The sequence below is a fragment of the Anopheles cruzii genome, chromosome X (assembly GCF_943734635.1).
Source record: "Anopheles cruzii chromosome X, idAnoCruzAS_RS32_06, whole genome shotgun sequence".
In the NCBI taxonomy this organism is placed as follows: Eukaryota; Metazoa; Arthropoda; class Insecta; order Diptera; family Culicidae; genus Anopheles; species Anopheles cruzii.
The window spans coordinates 5773333-5790710 of NC_069143.1; the positions used below are offsets into that span (position 1 = coordinate 5773333).

Consider the following 17378-nt stretch of genomic DNA (forward strand, 5'->3'; position numbering starts at 1 on the left):
GTCGGCTGCCTACTAGACCACCGCACCTTGGCCACATTCAATCAGGGCGATACCTAGTCGTGGCCCCTCAGTCTGGTAAAATTACATAAAAACGTAAACAACAGAACTATGGCCTCACTACATCCGCTGTCATTTTGCCGAGCTTCAGGTTTTCAAACATAGAGTGCTTACTGACAGCCATAGTCATGCAGTTAGAGTCTAATAGCGCTCGCTCACTCGAACTTTATCTAGCCAAGGTGCGGTGGTGCTAGTAGGCAGTTTCAGCTCACAAGAGAAATCACTGTTTAGTGTGCAAGCCATTCGTTGCATGAGGTCGTGTGCATACGCAGTATCGAAGTATTCCTATCGCGTAGTCCTATGCATCAAGTCCTATCCTATCACGACAATTTAACACAAAGTGAAGCGAATAAAGCGGAGAAAATCGTTTTAACATATTTCTTTACCACACTGTCTGCGCGCGCGTGTGTGTGTGTATGTATAGATTTTAAATAGTAATAACCTGCATGAAACAGAGCGAGGGAGAAATCGTACTGTCGAGCGTCATCAACAGTTGCTACAGCTGCCCCTGCCATCAACTGGGAACAAACGCACACCCAGCTGCGAGCGACCACACTTACACTCGTCCACAGTTAATGACGCAGTTTTTTTTTAATCATCCCTGCTTCGCATTTTGTCTTGTGCACCTCGTGTATACTGCATTTACTCTTTGACCTGTTCCATTTCCGTGGCGCTAAAATTCCGTGGGCATTACAGCTTTGTGTCAAACGACCTGTGGATACGCGCTCCTTTGGACACCTACTCGACATAGGCTCATCAATCAACACGTGCGCGCCTATTATAGGCGAAGCATGAACGTTGCTGTTGCCGTGGCACGGTAGTGTTTGTGATGTTCTGGTGCTGGTGGCGGTAGTATAAGCAGCACTCGAAAAAGTGAGTAAGAAACCCTAGAGTAAGAAGACTACTACACAAGACGGAACAATCGAAACCTTTATTTTGTGTCGTTGTCGCGAGGTGAGAGAGGGGGTGAGCTACTTTGTTACTTTGTTCTGTCGCGCTGTCTGGCCGAAGGTGCCACAACGTACGGGTATTCATACATTGGATGAAGGTACTACGGTACAAAGGTACACACTCATCCATGCGAACACACGCACACACGGGCGTAATTTTCCTTTGTTTTGCAGCTGATGGCAAATGGACTACGCATTTGCTCGTATGGCAGGCTGTGTGGGTGGGAACGATCCTATTTATCAGTAGAAGTTTTTTTTTGTTTACGATCTGATTGTTAAATGTGTTTTCCTCTTTTTTACGCTCACGATTGAAACCCTTCTACTCCGTTGTGTATCCTCGTTGACCTTATGTTTGGTTTTTCTTTTGCGAATCGCGTTTGTTTTGCAGCGATGGTGATGGAGCTGTGTTGCATTTTTTACCCTAAGCCTCTGTCTGAATATCGCCTGCCCTATCGATCGCCTGCTTGACCGTTGGCCAGCATCTGGCGCCACAGGACGACCTTTTCCGGTCGTTGATTTGTTTGGAAAAACCGCAGCAAGGATCAGGCATCAGGCATATGGCACGCCAGGTGCGACAGAACCCTTCCTGGCCATAAATACTGACGAACTGACGCCGATTAAAGTGTTTTAGTTTCTTAAGGAACGGTTTGCATCGTCATCAATCGATTAGAATGTTCTTTTGGAGGTCGTTTTTGTTGTTGTTTAGGTTTAGGCTTTGTGTCGGCCAACGCAACATGTAGTGTGGAAATGTGCCTAGCAGTCAGCACCCTATAAACGGTTGTGGAGGGAGCCTGTGGAACAATTTTGTTCTATTCTCCAAGCTTGGTACCCGTTGCCGATCATGCCCACATGCTGCATGTGCACAGTGCGACAAAGTTAGCTCCATAAAATCCAAAAGAAAACAGCCTCTTTTTTCTAAACAATTCGTGCTTATTTTACTTTGGTTTTACATCATTTAATAGTGCAATTCGAATACATGATTAGTTTATCTTTTGGTATTGCCTGACAAGGAAGATTTTGTCAAAGATTTTCGGAGGGTTGCATTGTCCTTCAAGATCGTCGTCAAAGATGGTTCAAAAACCGCTTGGTACAGCTAACGACAGAGCTTACTATCACTCAGCTTACTCGCTTTATGAAGTCAGAGCAATACATGTTTTTTCCTGCTTTCCATTATAGACTAATTAGGGCGAACTGCCTTCGTCATCTCCAACATAACTGCGCGGGGGTGTGTTGTAATTGCGCTGTTATTTTGCGGAGTTGCATTTGTTTTTGTATATAAGGCTGAGGAAACAGTCATAGACGTTTTTTGCGTGAATTTCAAAACTATATTCAACAGATTTCCAATGATCCGATTTGCCATCCGATCAAATATGCACCATTTTGCTGGAAAACTTGTTGCCTTTTTAAAAATTAATATACTATATAATTTCATAATACCTCTTTTGTAGAAAGCTTTGTCGTTATTGGCGAAAAACTCGAGCAATCCATTTTCACAATCCTTTTTGGTCTCAGTTTTTCATCACTCAGGAAATTTTGTAATGCGTGAAAAAGGTGTCAATCGCTTGGTGCAAGGTACGGACTATACGGTGGATGCATTGAAACTTCCCAATCAAGCTCTCGAACTTTTTGGCGAATCACTAAAAACGTGCGTAACATTTCGTTGTCCTGGTGGAACACAAAACCTTTTCTGTTGGCCGATTCTGACCGTTTCTGACCAATCGCTAGCTTCAAACGATGCAGTTCTTGGCAGTAGAGATCTGAATTTATTGTTAAGCCACACGGAAGCTACTCATGATAAACAATTCCTTTCAAGCCCCATAGAACCTTCCTAGCCGTTATTCCTGGTTTGGCCACCGGTTAATCTGCTTCACCACGCTTGAACAACGACCGATTTCACACAATATTGTCGTAAGTGACCCATTTCTCATACCGAGTACCCATCCGTTTAAGAAATGAGTCGATTTCGTTCCGTTTGGCAAAAACTTCGCAGATGACCATTCGATCCATCATTTTTTTTCGGGGTCAATTGATGTGCCACCCAAACATTGCGCTTCTTCGTCAATCCAGCTTTGCACAAATGATTTCAACTATTCAAAGCTTAATCTTTAGCTCCTGGCCGATGCTCTGATTACTAGGCGAGGGGCATTTTTAACATCAACAATAAATTAAACGGGTTAACGAAATCAAAATTGCACATTACAAGCGGTTAGAGTATTGCCACCATAAACACCATGCAAAATTTCAGCGGCCTAGCTTGGATTTTCGCCTTTTTCAAAGAAAAATTGTAAAATGTACCGAATTTTCTCTATGGTGACTTCCATTGTTAACGCTCTGTATCTTACAAACGAGTGGAACAAACAATCAACAGTGAAAGCATTTTCTAAGTGTAAAGTATCAGCTTTAAAACGAGCCTAAACTTGAAACTTTAAGATCAATACTTCACGAGATATCGAACACTGAAGGCATCTATCGTGAAAAACGTCGATTTCTTTTTCCCCAGCCTTATATAATATTTTTCGAGCTTTTTCAAGATTGTGATACGAGCTCAAGAAAACCGCTTATTTAAGTATCTGTACGCTCCGCCACGTAGCTGCTGCTTCTGAAGTTTTGGTCTTTTTTTTTTTAATCATTTTGCCATATTTTTGTTCATGTGTTTGCATCCGCGAGATAACTATACTTTGCCCGAAACGCGGGTCCGAGTCATCAACAAAAACAGTTTGAGTGTTTGCGCGTAAGCTTTATGCAGTTCATCGAACCGTGTTCTGCTGGTTGTGTGCCAGCTGCTCCGGTGCCCTGTCTCTTTTACGCGTTCTTTCTCGTTCGTTATATTTCTCTCTTTAAACTCTATCACTTGGTTGTAAAAAATTGCAACATTTTGGGTGATGCAACGTTCGCGCTGCGCAAAGGGCCTTTGGCACCGCGCACCTTGCGCTGTTGTGTGCTGGGCGCGCTGCCGATAGGCAATTCTTCTATGCAGTAGCCATGTATGGTCGACCTTTGGCAAAAAGTACATGTGCTGATCCAGGCCAAGGAAGTTTCGCACGAATATTGAATGCATGAGTCAGAGTTTCTACAAATTATGTATCCGTATTTTACAGAAAGGTCACTGTATCAGCTAGGCGAAAGTTCATCGAACCAAATTCTTGACCGCGGGCTCGATGAGCGTTAATTGTCATTGTGTTGGATCTGGATGTGTTTGCATTTCTGTTAATAGTAGCCGTTAGTTTGCATCCTGCTCAATCTGACGCAGTGCTGCTGCAATGTCATAAATCACGGCTAAACGTTAGGGAGCGCTCACAGAACACCATCACACTTTCAATACGAACAAGTCCCACCACATTCAAATTAAACAAATATTCGAATCACGTTACATACCAATATCGTGTTTGAAATATGTGTTCTCGCTAACAACTATTCTCGCTCTGTCGTTGAACACAGAATATCGCCAGAGAAAATGTCAGCCGATTCGCACCATCGCGGCAGCCGACCCGCAACCTCCGGGGCCGCATCAGGAACGATTATGCTCGGTGGCGGCAGTGGCGACAGTGGTGGTGGTAGTGGTAGTAGCAGTAGCGGCGTGGTCCGATGCATTCCGACCATCGTTCCGCCCCAGGCCGTGAGCGATCGGTCCATCATCGACAGTGTGGCTGGCTTCATTAGCGATGTGACGTTGCAGGCCCAAACCCCACCGGGGGACATCAAGGATCACATCATTTGGGTCCGGTTCGAGAGTACCGCGGACATCAGCGATCCGTCTCTTGGTGACGACTGGGAGCTGGAGGGTGGTATCGCCCCGCCGCTGCTCCTTATACTGGGTTACGTGACCGGTGTACAGGTAACGTGAACGGAAGGGGGAAAACGCCCTTTTTGTGTTATTTCGGTATTTTATGCAACCCAGTCGTATTGATTTCTCTTTCGTTTCGGTCATTCGTTCTTTTACAGGTTTGGGTCGTAGCGGCGAACGGTGAAGCGATCGAGGTTCTTTCCTGGCGTCACGGTTCAGTCAAGTGTCTGCGTGTACTGCCAACGCCTGCGGCGGAGCTGGCGGACGGTGGCGGGCCGGCTGCGACTCAAATGCTAGATCCTCACGCCCACAAGCGACCGCTGATGGCGCTGTGCGAAAGTGGTGGCGCCGGTGCTGCCGTTCCACCTTATTCGTCGCTCAATTTCGTCTCGCTCAAAGACGGCGAAACGGTGCGGAGCATAAAGTTCAAGAGCCCCATCGTGGACGTGCTGGCGAACCGGGCCTCCATTGTGGTGACGTTTGCCGAGCGGATCGCCGTGTTTGACGCGCGCACGCTCGAAGACCGGCTTACGGTGACCACTTGCCACCCGAGTCCAGGCCTCAATCCAAATCCGGTGGCCCTGGGGCCACGGTGGATCGCCTATGCCGAGCGGCGCCTCATTCCTTCGAAACGTTCGAGCGGGGGCTGCGAGGGTGACGGCGTCACGAGCTACACGGCGACGGTGCTGAATGCGGCTAAGAGCCTTGGCAAAGGTCTGCGCGAACTGGGGGAGCAGGTGGCCGCCGGTCTAACGGGTAGCCATCTTGGGTCGAGCCTTGGAACTGGTAGTGCTGGAGGATCAGGCGGTATTGGTGGAGGTGGAGGTGGAGGTGCTGCAGTTGGATCTGGATCTGGCGGAGGGTTATCTGCAGGTTTAGGTGGTGGCGGCAGTGGCGGGACAATGGGCAGTGGTGGCGCAGGACATGGGTTTACTGCCGACGGAGGCGTGGCCGGTGGTAGCGTCGGGAGCGGTAGTATCAGTATTGATGCGACCCAGCAGGCCGGGGTGGTGACCGTGCTGGACATCAAGCACCCAATCCGGGATGTGAGCCCGACCACGGGTACACCGATCGCGTGCAACGGTAATGATCCAATCGTGGCCCATTTTGTCGCCCACTCGGAAGCGCTCGTCGCACTGACGTTTGATGCGCCCGGTATGCTGCTGTTGACGGCCGACCGCCGAGGGCACGACTTTCACGTGTTCCGTTTACAGCCGCACCCCAGCGGTTCCTCGCTCGCTGCCGTCCACCATCTGTACATTTTGCATCGAGGCGACACAACGGCCAAGGTACAGGACGTGTCGTTCTCGCTTGACTCACGATGGGTTGCAGTGTCAACGCTGCGCGGCACAACCCACGTCTTCCCCGTGACACCGTACGGAGGCCCAGCCGGTGTGCGGACGCATGGTTCGCCGCACGTTGTGAACCGGCTGTCACGCTTTCATCGTTCGGCCGGTCTATCGATCGATGCGCGGTCGAGTAGCCCCATTTCGCACGCTGGCGGTGTTGGTGGAGGCAGTGTCAGCATAGGAGGCGGATGCGGTGAGGGTGGGATGGGTACGCATCATCTACTGACTGCGACAGCGTATGCTAATCCACGGACTCCGCCGTTTCCCAACCCGACCATCGTTCAGCCGTTGGCGCAGCTTCGCCAGCCCGCCAGTCTCACCGCCCACCCCCACCACGGAGGACACTTGGTTGTTGGTGGTACGAGCAAGGGCGGTGGGAACGGGCACGGGCACACCGGACGGCAGCGGAACTCGTCTTCATCGTCGGCCGACGATCCGGCCGTGAAACCATTGCGCGTTTGCGCGACGTTCGCCAAAGGGCGTTCATGGCTGCTCGATGCTCCTGGGGCGACCATGCGCGACACACCTGCCCACCGAATTCAACGCAAATCTCTCGATTCCCTCTTCATTTTGGCCGCGCACGGAGCGCTCATTCAGTATGATCTGGATCCAAAGCACGTTTCAGGTGAGTAGTGGTTCCGATCGGTGGTCGAAGACAATCGATTGTTCTGATTTGTTTCTTTACTATTCGTGTTTCTTCGCGGTTGGCAGGAACGCCGAGGGAGAAGATTTGCGATGATACTCCGATCGAGCTGGAGGTTGAAGCGAAGGCACAATGGTGCCTGCAGCGTCAGGGGATGGCATATTCGAACGAAATTCAACCACCACTACCGGTCGACAACTGGCTTATCAAGGATCGGCTTCTCGATGGCGGCACCACCGGTGGTGCGAGTGGTGGTGAAAGTTGCGGCAGCTCGTCGCTCGAATACCCGGCCTACGATCGAATATACCATTCGGGCAATGATCCAAAACAGCAGCAGCACGAAAGCGCCGGTAGCGTTCAGATGACCACGGACCATGTCGATGATCGTTGGCTGTCGCAAGTGGAAATCATCACGCACGCCGGACCACACCGCCGACTTTGGATGGGGCCACAGTTTATGTTCAAAACGTACAATACACCGAGCGGGTAATTTTGGATGCGCAACAGTGAAAGAGCAAATTGTTTCTTTATAACCCACTGCGTCTATTCTTGCCTTTGCAGCTCACCATTATCGTCGATTGATACAGATGCGGTGGAAGTTTCCTTGGCCATGGGTAGCGCCGGTGCCGGACCAGGCGTTGCCGCATGCGGTACTATCTACAGTCGCCCCGCTCGCTCCAATCCAATGAACATGCCTTTGGCAGGAGGTATGAGACCCCAATTCGTTGATGCATTTTTGGTGCGATTTTGATCCGTTGACGGGGATGCGTGCAGAATGCTTATTATATTTTTAATTCAAACTTTTTTTTTATTATCGTCATTTTCTTTCAATTTTTCTCATTTTAATGCTGATTTGCATGCTGTCTTGCTCGCTTCACATCTTCCATTCGGCATTACGTTACCGCTATAATCTCTTACTTTATCGATTTGTCTTCTCCGTCACTTTTTTCTTGACCTAATTTGCGAAACAGGTACGAGCTACGAGCAGAGCCCACGCATAATGAACATGAACGAGTTTCGGCACCACGAAAACCTGGACACGGAGTTTTCCTCGCTCGGCCCTATAGAATCGCAGTTACGCGAGGATCTGGCAGATGCGATGCGCGAATCGCCCCTCACTACTAGCCGTGACGTCACAGGTACGCAGTTTAGTTTTTATAGGGCCTCCTCTCTCAAATACACAAACAATCAAACAAAAACATACGCGACTATTCGACTATCCAACCGATTCGCAACATCCCCTAGCTTCCTATCGTTCCGCACGTTGTGTTTCTTTGTGTTTGTTTCATGATTTAAATTTTGAGCTGCTTTTAGCTTTTGTTTCTATGATTTGATTGTCTATTGAAGCATTACCTATCAAGGGCGATCATTCGCAATCCGACAGCATCAGAAATTAAAGCGTTCGTAAAGTACATCCCTTCCTTGCGGTGAAAGTTTTGTATGTACTGTTTGTGTGGAAATTTGTATATGTTGAATATGTTTAATTTTGTTCGCAGGGTGTGTTTAAATTTTATGTTGTTTTTTTACAAACGAACTGTCTATTTCTTTAGTTGTGATTGCTTCATTTTAAGGTTAGTTTCATATTCTACCTGAATCACTCTCTAATGCTATGCTATACTTACTATACTACGTTATTCTACTATACTAACTATACTAGACCTTACTATCACTATCACCGATATCTATCATGCCTATCACCATCATCATACATTCGCTATCAAATGCACCTTCCGGTAGCGGTAGTGTCATCGCAGCTGCGGATGTACTTGCTTAGATTACAGAGGTCTTTTTCCAAAAATTTTATTTTTTATCAAAATATTTAAGACTCTTTTTTAAATCTAAGAACAACGGATTGGGTCGTATATACACTTAAGACTCTTGTCAAAATGTTTTAGCATGGTCAACGGCATCGAGGAAGCGTTTTCTACGCGGTAACGTCTGAGCAATAAGATGCAGCAACTTCTCAGGCTCCATACACGAAATTCATGAATGCGATACTTTATACTGCATATAATGTTTTATTCGTATGCCAATTAGTAGTATTTCGACAATCGTAAGAAACATTTCGACAAAGGTCTGAATCCAAATGTTTATACCAATAGAACGAACTAAAGGAAAAATTGTATACTTTTAAACCCCTTCCCCCTCGCTCCTGTTTCTATGTTTCTTTTTCTTGATTTTTGTTTTTTAATATGCTGTTCCCAATGGGGGGAAACCTCTTATTGACCTCCACCAGCACTCCACCCGCCTTTTGTTCCGTTATGGAGATGGAGAGATAGCATAACGATTTTTCTTTGCCTCTTACTCATTTCAATGGTTCAACAATATAATTGGGCTTATACTAGAAATGATTATTATGTCTATGCTTAATTATGGTTATTGCTTAATAGAGAATGCTTTCTTGCTTGCTAGCTTGCTGCTAGCTAGCAGAGCTGGAGAGCAAGTTGCTATGACCTGCGACTAGCCTCTGCCTAGATACCTCGACTCTGTGCCAGCCCTCGCTTGACCTCGAATCGCTTGACGGTCATTGTGGCGTGCTTTTGGACAGCTGCTTAGGCATCGGTAAGCGCTCAGTGCCATCGTCCGGTCTTTCGCCGCCCTGTGTCGTCTAGACCATGGTGTGATAATAACGTTGCATGGGGTTTTACTGTGATCAAAGACGGTATAAAGATTCTAGACGTATTATCACAAGATCATCAAGAAAAAGAGACCAAAACAAAACCTGGAAATCGAGAGAAGTGATAAGGATCCGACACAAGCGTGTGTGTTAGAAGCGTCCAGCGCGTTTATCAGCTTTTTCCGGTTTCTGTTATTGTTTCAACTCACGTGCGTGGTTTGCTAATTGTATTCCGCATACAGCGAAGGAATTTCTTCTTGTGCCTATAACTTGCACATATATGCACTATGGAAGATAGCTACACTACGTTTAAACCTCGATTTCATCTTTGCCCCAGCGTCAAGTTGCTTGATCGACTGGGAAGATTAAGGACCTAAAACATAAAAGTACTGCTAAAAGACATCGGCTAAGTGCGAGAATCATAATCGTCCAAGCACTAGAAAAATAAAACGTAGAGACTTTCATAAGAAATATTACATTTTACATAAAACGTTGATAATATAACTTCGTTTGGTTGAATCCAGATTTTGTTCGATTTTATGCAAACGCAAAGAGACGCCACGCATGTGGTTCAGCTTTGCCGCATGGATCTCTAACCTCTCTATTACGTACGTTGCCGAACCATATGCTTAGATAAGTATGCTTGACAAGCTAACTAGTCATCACTACATAGACGCCCTACCCCAACATACGATATTCCCATCCCATTATTTTATGTTAGCAAGACAGTCTTGGCTGTAGATTAAAGTTTTTCGTTAATGTTGATTTGCTGTTCGATACCTTACTTTTACTATCTTGAATGGTGTATTAGCTTATTCCTTTTACAGACCAAACGGTTAGGCCTGAACAACTGAAATTGAAAAATATGCACTGCACTACTTTTGTCGGTAGTGGCTCACTCGTTCATCCGTCTCGCTACCCATATTTTTATGAAACGTTGTTTGCAATAGTTTTAACTATTATATGCCATAGTTGATTTACTATGCAAATCATATGGATTCCGATCCATGACCCATGGTTTTGATTTTCTATTTTAGTCATCTGTTAATCTCACAGACCATTGCTGGCGATGATAATGGCATTTGAAAATAACGAACTCTAGATCAGTCTGGTCTTTTGAAGAACTGATTTAGTAGTACACCCATACCCCAACAAACACACAAAGACGCTCTGTCACACAAGTTCTACAAACACAAATGAGCAAAACATTTTTTTGCACCTTTGCGATAATTAACGCATCTGCAAACTTGCTTTCGAGATACGCAAAATATGATTTAAAAAATTGCACGCGTTTGCATGTCTCACTCATGCCGTTAATATCGTAGCGAGATAAAATAAACATGCTCTATCGACAGCGTGTTGAGCAATGTTGAAAGATCTTTCATACATTGCAATCTTTTCTTGTAGTTTGTTTTATCGTTTTGTTAGTCGATTCTTTCCGCTGTAACATATTCTACTTCTTATCCCTGTTCCGTATTTATTTTCGTATGTTTACTGCTTCGTATGTCTTTATTGTAGACAACTGCGTTGTAATGTTTCAGTAACCTTCACGTTTCCTGCGAATTATGCTCTGTGGTCTAGTATTGTTGATTCTGTTAGACAAATTGAGTACCTTCGTTTGGATGTTTTCAATCGTTCTATATCTTTTCCCATCTTTCGTGGACCACTCCTTGTTCGACTTTTATTAGTTATTCCCCTAATTCGGTTCATTTGTTATAAAGTGTGATTCACAATTTCATTTTGATCGCGTCCGAAGTATAGATTGAAACTAGAGTTTCATTCATTATCTATTATTTCAAAATTCACTTTTTTTATTAATTTGCATATACTCGCAAATTGAAGCATTATACAGAAAAAGAGACATTTGCCGCGCGCCTAGCGTCAATGCCATAATGAGTTGTTCGTAAAACACCGCATGTAGAATACGAAGCATACGGAAATAGAACGAAACACAAAACAGGAAAAAAGCTACAAAACAAAACTGCAAACCTATACAAAGAAAAGTATAATATGAGCAACGGATCTAAAACACACTTGCCACTGGCTTCTTTCTTTTCTCTTCTCTTCTCTCTTTCTTTCCGTCTTTCTTTGTTTCCTTATTTTTCTTTTTCTCTCTTTCCATCCCTCCTTCTCTCTTTCCCTCTCCTACTTTTAATCTCCGTGTATCGTAAAACATCAAAAAACCAATCGTGGAACGACACACAATCTCGTTAACGTATGCGTTTATCCTACTACTACTACTACTACTACTACGACTATAACTGCCACTACTATTACGTTCACTATCCCCTCGTCGGAATAATCGCGTATCCATCTTTCAATATCCAACGTCTCCCCAACCCCACCTACCGTTTTCTCTCTGCACTTTGGATCGGTCGCAACTCGTAGGCTATTCATCGGCACCAGCAGCAACGTGTGTCCATCAACAGCAATATCACCATCAACATCTGCAGCAGCAACACCAGCAGCAGATGAGTTCATCTAGTAATCACTCATTGGCGTCCACACACACCACCACAACGGGCCTCTCGTCGGTATCGTCGTGCTCGTCCACCTCCATCTACTCGTCAACACACTCGCTCAGCTCGATCTGTGACCAGCAGATTCAAATACAGCATCAATACCAGCTGCAACAGCAACAACAGCAGCAACATTGCTCCACTAACAAACTTTGTGGTGGAGCGAGCGGTGGTGGCCCATGTAGAGCTGTTCCAGCAGTAGTTACGGATATTGCAACGGGTTACTTCGAAGACAAATTGCGGCAACACCAGGGAGGTAGTGGAAATCAGCAAAAAGGTGCAGTAGCACTTCCTCATCACTGTCGGCAGCAGCAGCAGCAGGAGCCGGTGCGAACGGTGTCGTCAGCGGCTAGCTGCCGCAACATGATCATCGCCAAGGTGGTTAACCCACTCGGAACGGTAACGACGGTTAGCACGATAACGGCGGCGGCGTCCACGGGCGGTGCGACTGGTCCAGAGAGCATCGAGTCGGACGAGCTCATGCAGGAATGCGATGAGGCGTACCTGTACGAGAACTGCGACGAATCACTATTCCGCCCCGTGGTGACGGTGCACGCAACAGGTGCAGCGGTGCATGTGGTCGAATCACGAACGTCGGTTAGCCGCCCGCGGGGATCCTCGTTGGACCGCACTGCCAGAGCGGATGATTATGGGGGATTTGACGGTGACTATGACAAGCGCTCCATCAGCCAATCAACCTCGCTAATTGGTCGGGATCTGATCGTGCCGGTGATTGAGGAGGAGCACCTTTCGCACACTTCACATGTCACCAACAACACTGCTGTCATAGGGGACAAGCAGCCACCGCCCCGAGCAAAGCGGACAGTGGCGAAAGCTCCTAAAGCTCCGGAGTGCCCTGTTGATGGTTCCGATGAAACGGGCACCGCGAAGGTAACGATCGACGGCAAGCGTGGCACAGCTGTTGCATGCGCGCTTGGAGAGTTCGTCAATGTCGAGTTTCCGGCAGAGCCAGGGGAACCGCTGTCCAAGACTGACAAGAGCGACGTGAAGGAGCCGCCGCCGCCGCCGAAAGGGCCAAACACCAAGGGCAAGTCTGCCAAACGGACATCTGTGCCGACGTTCGGTGAGGATGAAAAATCGCTCACCACCACTACCGGTGGAGCCATCTTTGAACGAAAGGGCAAAAGAGAAGGTATAAGCGGCGGTGGTCCTAAGCATGGAGAAGAGAAGCGTCGATCGGTAACCGCCTGCACTGGTAGTAGGAAAACGGCTCATCCTGTGGCGATGGTTCCAAACGAAAAGAGGTGCCGTGACCAGCGGTTATTCGGGCTGCTTCCTGTCGAGCAGGACGAGGCAGTGGCTGGACTCACCTGTGCTATTGCCCTGCCACCATTGGAAGCACTAAAAATCGACGATAAGGAACTGTTCGGAGAAGATAATGACGGTGAGCTGGCCGCGTGCCAGCCAAAATGCAGACGGTCGTGGGCGGGAGTGCGAAATCGACAGCAACCGAAGCCATCACCTCCGCCGTCAGCTTTATCGTTGCGGGAAGCGCCGTCCGCAAACTTGGCGACGGCGGAAAGTGAAGAGTTTCACGACTTTTCAACCAAATACGAGATGATGGACTTTGCACCGGCACTGCTGCCACTCCGTACCACCGACACTGCTGCGCTATCGCCTTCAGCTGAGCAAGAAGCAGAGACAAGAGAGAGTACTTTGATCAGTTTCGAAAGCCCGCTACAGGAGCGCGATATCCTCTCGCTGGACGAGCGGGAGCAGCTACAGGTAACGGACAAGCGGATTCAGGTGGCCGATCAGATGCAGAATATACTCCACGGTGGTAACATTCTGTTGGCGATGTGCTCCAGCCTGCACAAAGCGTCATCGGCTTCAGAACAACCGTTTGACCGTCGACAAAGCGCTGCGACAAAAGAAGTATTAACCGAAGGACAAGACTCGGACTACAAAAGCCTCGAGCTCGAGACAGATGTTATGTTGTCGTCGGAAGTTATTGGAAGAGGCGCCCTATTAGGACACGAACCCAATGGTGGTAGTGGTTGTATCAACCGAGTTGTTGCCGATCGACCTGCTGCGACCGGCACCGATGATGAGGACATAGCGGAGGAAGATGAGCAAGAGGAAGCAGAGAAGGACGACTACGAGGACGATGACGTTACCATCAACTCGAGCAATGAGCCGGAAGAGGAAGCTGTGGAAGCTACGACTACGATTACTGCCAGTGGTGGTGGTGGAATCACAAACAAGCGGCTCCGAAAGCGCGGAGGAGCACGCGCGGCTGTCATTCCAGCGTTTATTCACGATCACATTGGCGAGGATGGTGAGAAGGAAGATGAGGATGGAGAAGAGGGCGCTGATGACGACGAGGAAGAGGAAGACGAGGAGCTACAACCACTGATCTCCAGCAACAAAACATTTTCCTCGTCGCTTTCCGCCACGACCTGTGCGACCACGAACAACGTTTTCTCTCCTCAATCGGTAGCCGGTTCCACAGCCCTAAGCAGTTGCAACGCCAGTGCACAACCGGACGTAGTCAATGATCGGTCGGACCCTGTCGCACTATACGTGCTCCCAACCGTTGAAGGATCAGTGGCATCGAAAATTAAGATAACCACCACAGTGACAACGGCATCTGGTGGCGGCAACCAACAGCAGCTGGCCGCACGACAGTCGTCGTCAGCAACGTGCGGCGGTGCAACTTGTAGCGGGACCGGAAATGGGAACGGGAAATCTAAAAAATCTAAAAAAAAACGCAAATAATCAACGCTAGCGAAGCGAATGGTGCTAGCCGTAGCGTCATTGCTGCTGATACTGTTTTATATCGTTGACCCATTGCTATGGGCTTTCTCTCTTGCGCGACGCCTTCTTATGTGTTAGGATTACGATGCGTATGATGTAACGTTTTTGGTATTGGGTTGTTTTTTTGGATTTGTTTAATATGTCCCGCTACACACATATATACGGAGCAACCAACTTGCTGCCCCACGCACTTCTGTCGTCTCATTTATTCTCCTTTCTGCACTCGGGCGCCGGTTCTCGACTATTTGATTAGCGAAACCGAGCTTTGGTCGTAAGCGAACGTTCACAATAGAGAATGCTTGTAATCGTCAATTGCATCGGTAGTGGGAAATGTGTTTCTCCTTCACCACTCTCTCGCTTGATGCTTGCTGCTGCGTTGATACTTGCCGGTAGTTGTCTTACCTGTCATTACTAAGTTGGTATCGTGCTGTTTGCGAGTACGTGTGCAGTGTCATACTATACGTTTTAAACGTCGCAGGTCCTTTTTGTGTAAGAGTTATACATTATTTCAGTTTTCCATGGATGCATTGACAGTAAAACACCATGGCGGAAATTAATGATTCGTGTAATGAAAGCGTCAACAAATAGTAGAAAAAACTAAACGGAAGCAGATGCGAAAATAAAGTTACTCACGCCGACTACTTAAGCATTGATATCTGTTTTCCATAGCAGTATATATACCACTACGACCACTCGATCAGAATAATTACATCGATTTTGTGGTTCTTGATATGTTCTACTCAGAATATATGTTTTTGGTGTGTGTGTCTGGTTCTCAAGGGGGTAGGAATATGGTCTTGGATGTAATTGTTTCATATATAAAGAGACATTTATTACATTGGATAATGTGCGCGGGGATCTGTTGTCACTAAACCAGGAAGCAGTAGAACCTCTTGGTAAAGGCAATGGTGTTCTTTGGCATCAGGCAGCAAGTGTCGCACAGGGAACTGTGTTGCCCGAAGGTGTCATGATATTACTCCAGCTTTGTGTAAGCTGTCAGATGCACTATTAGAGCACTAGCGCAGGCTGATAAGTAGGTGAACTTATTTTAGTAATAGAACAAGACATTTTTTTTCTGTTTGATCAAACTATTTGCCGAAAGGATGCATTCTTGTTCCTTTAGATTGCAGTTTTTCATTTGATTCTTCTTTTATCTATCGATTACTTGTTTTCAATGCATTAGTTGATCGTATAGAAACTCCCAGCACGGTGTCAGAAACTTATGTACGACCAAGAGAATTAAGAAGGGCTGGTGCCCTTTGGTGTAGTACGAATTAAAATATGTTCGTTAAGACTCCAATCGCCATACGGTTTGCTTAATTGTATTCCCCATGAAATTAGAGTCGCCGTCAGATAATAGTTTGTTTTTGGATTTGACAAATTTAGTTACCTATTATCGAGAGATCCTTGTGACGAAGATGTGGAAAAAATATGTTGCAAACTTGAAAATACAAAAAAGCTAAGACGATAGGTAATCCAGTTATTCTTAAACAGGCACCAAAAAGTGTTTAAAAAAACCACCTAATTGTAATATTTAACAGCAACAAAATGGAACAACCGGCAATGTCTGCAGCAACAAAAATCGTTAGATAAGTTCCCAAAAAAAATCCCAAAAAGCATCAGATAAATGCATAATTTACACATCGCAGTGGGATAGGAAGAAAAGTGTAGGCATCGTTGAGAACTAAGCGAATAAACACAGAACAAACAGCACCAAAGGATGCGTGTGTGAGGGAAAGGTGAGCTTATCACAGATTGGAAAATAATAACACTAGACGGATCTGAAGTGCAAAACAAGCACCGAGAGGACAATTAGGAGTAAATAGTAGCGAACCAGAAGGAAAGAGAGAATGAGCGAGAGAGTAAACTACAAACAGGATTCAAAAATAAGTAATAAGATTCAAAATAAGTTCAACAGAGAAAACAAAACAAAAATTATAAAAGCCCATAAAATGTGATTATTTATATATTTATCGAGGAAGCAGTTTAGCGATTAGATTGAGTAGCGATAGGTGGTCAAAGCAAGATGCGTAGAATTGTTATGTGTCCGACTGTAAACCTATGAGTTACAATTATTTTATTTACAGCCAACGTAAACTTAAACTTGATAAAGAAAACAGTTAGGGCAGTGCACATTGTTTAGATCATGAGAGTGAGAAAAAACAGATCTAATTTTTGAGTGAAAAATACCGAGCCCGGGAGGTATAAAGAAAGAGAGATAGAGACAGACAAAGAAAGAGAGAGCGGAAGAGAGTGAGAGAAGTGGGAGTAAGATAAACAAGTATGTTGCAGTGCAGTGATCCACGTTATGCGAATAACACCGAAGGAAAAACATGTTTCAGTGGAAGATTTGTCGTTTATGAAACGTCTTACAAAGTGGTGAAGAAAAGCATAAGAAGTCATAAAAACGAAATAGAGATAATAAAAAACGAAAAGTGAGAAAACTTATAAACAAACCCATACACATACTACACACTATCATGTGTTTTTTTAGTTGTTGGCATTTTAGTGTGCCGATGTTTAAACTTTAAACCAGTACGACGCGCAACCTTCTCGTTCACATGAACTACCGGAAGTTTATAATCTTATCCTTCTTTCCTGCAATCGCAATCTCCGCCATTCTCATCATTATCATCGCCATCAGGTAGAGCGCATATTCGTGTCCATTTCATCCTAAATCG

At 46.1% G+C, this 17378-nt stretch overlaps 1 protein-coding gene across 1 annotated transcript; it reads left to right on the top strand.

Annotated features, from left to right (window-relative positions):
• The first annotated feature begins 883 nt into the window (after positions 1 to 883).
• On the top strand, positions 884 to 17151 carry LOC128278071 (uncharacterized). The gene is made up of 8 exons (XM_053016727.1): positions 884 to 930; positions 4446 to 4842; positions 4950 to 6765; positions 6852 to 7269; positions 7345 to 7490; positions 7755 to 7922; positions 8145 to 8183; positions 11810 to 17151. The coding sequence occupies exons 2-8, from the start codon at positions 4462 to 4464 to the stop codon at positions 14656 to 14658; spliced, it is 5817 nt and encodes a 1938-aa protein (XP_052872687.1). The 5' UTR covers positions 884 to 930; positions 4446 to 4461; the 3' UTR covers positions 14659 to 17151.
• Positions 17152 to 17378: the final 227 nt, after the last annotated feature.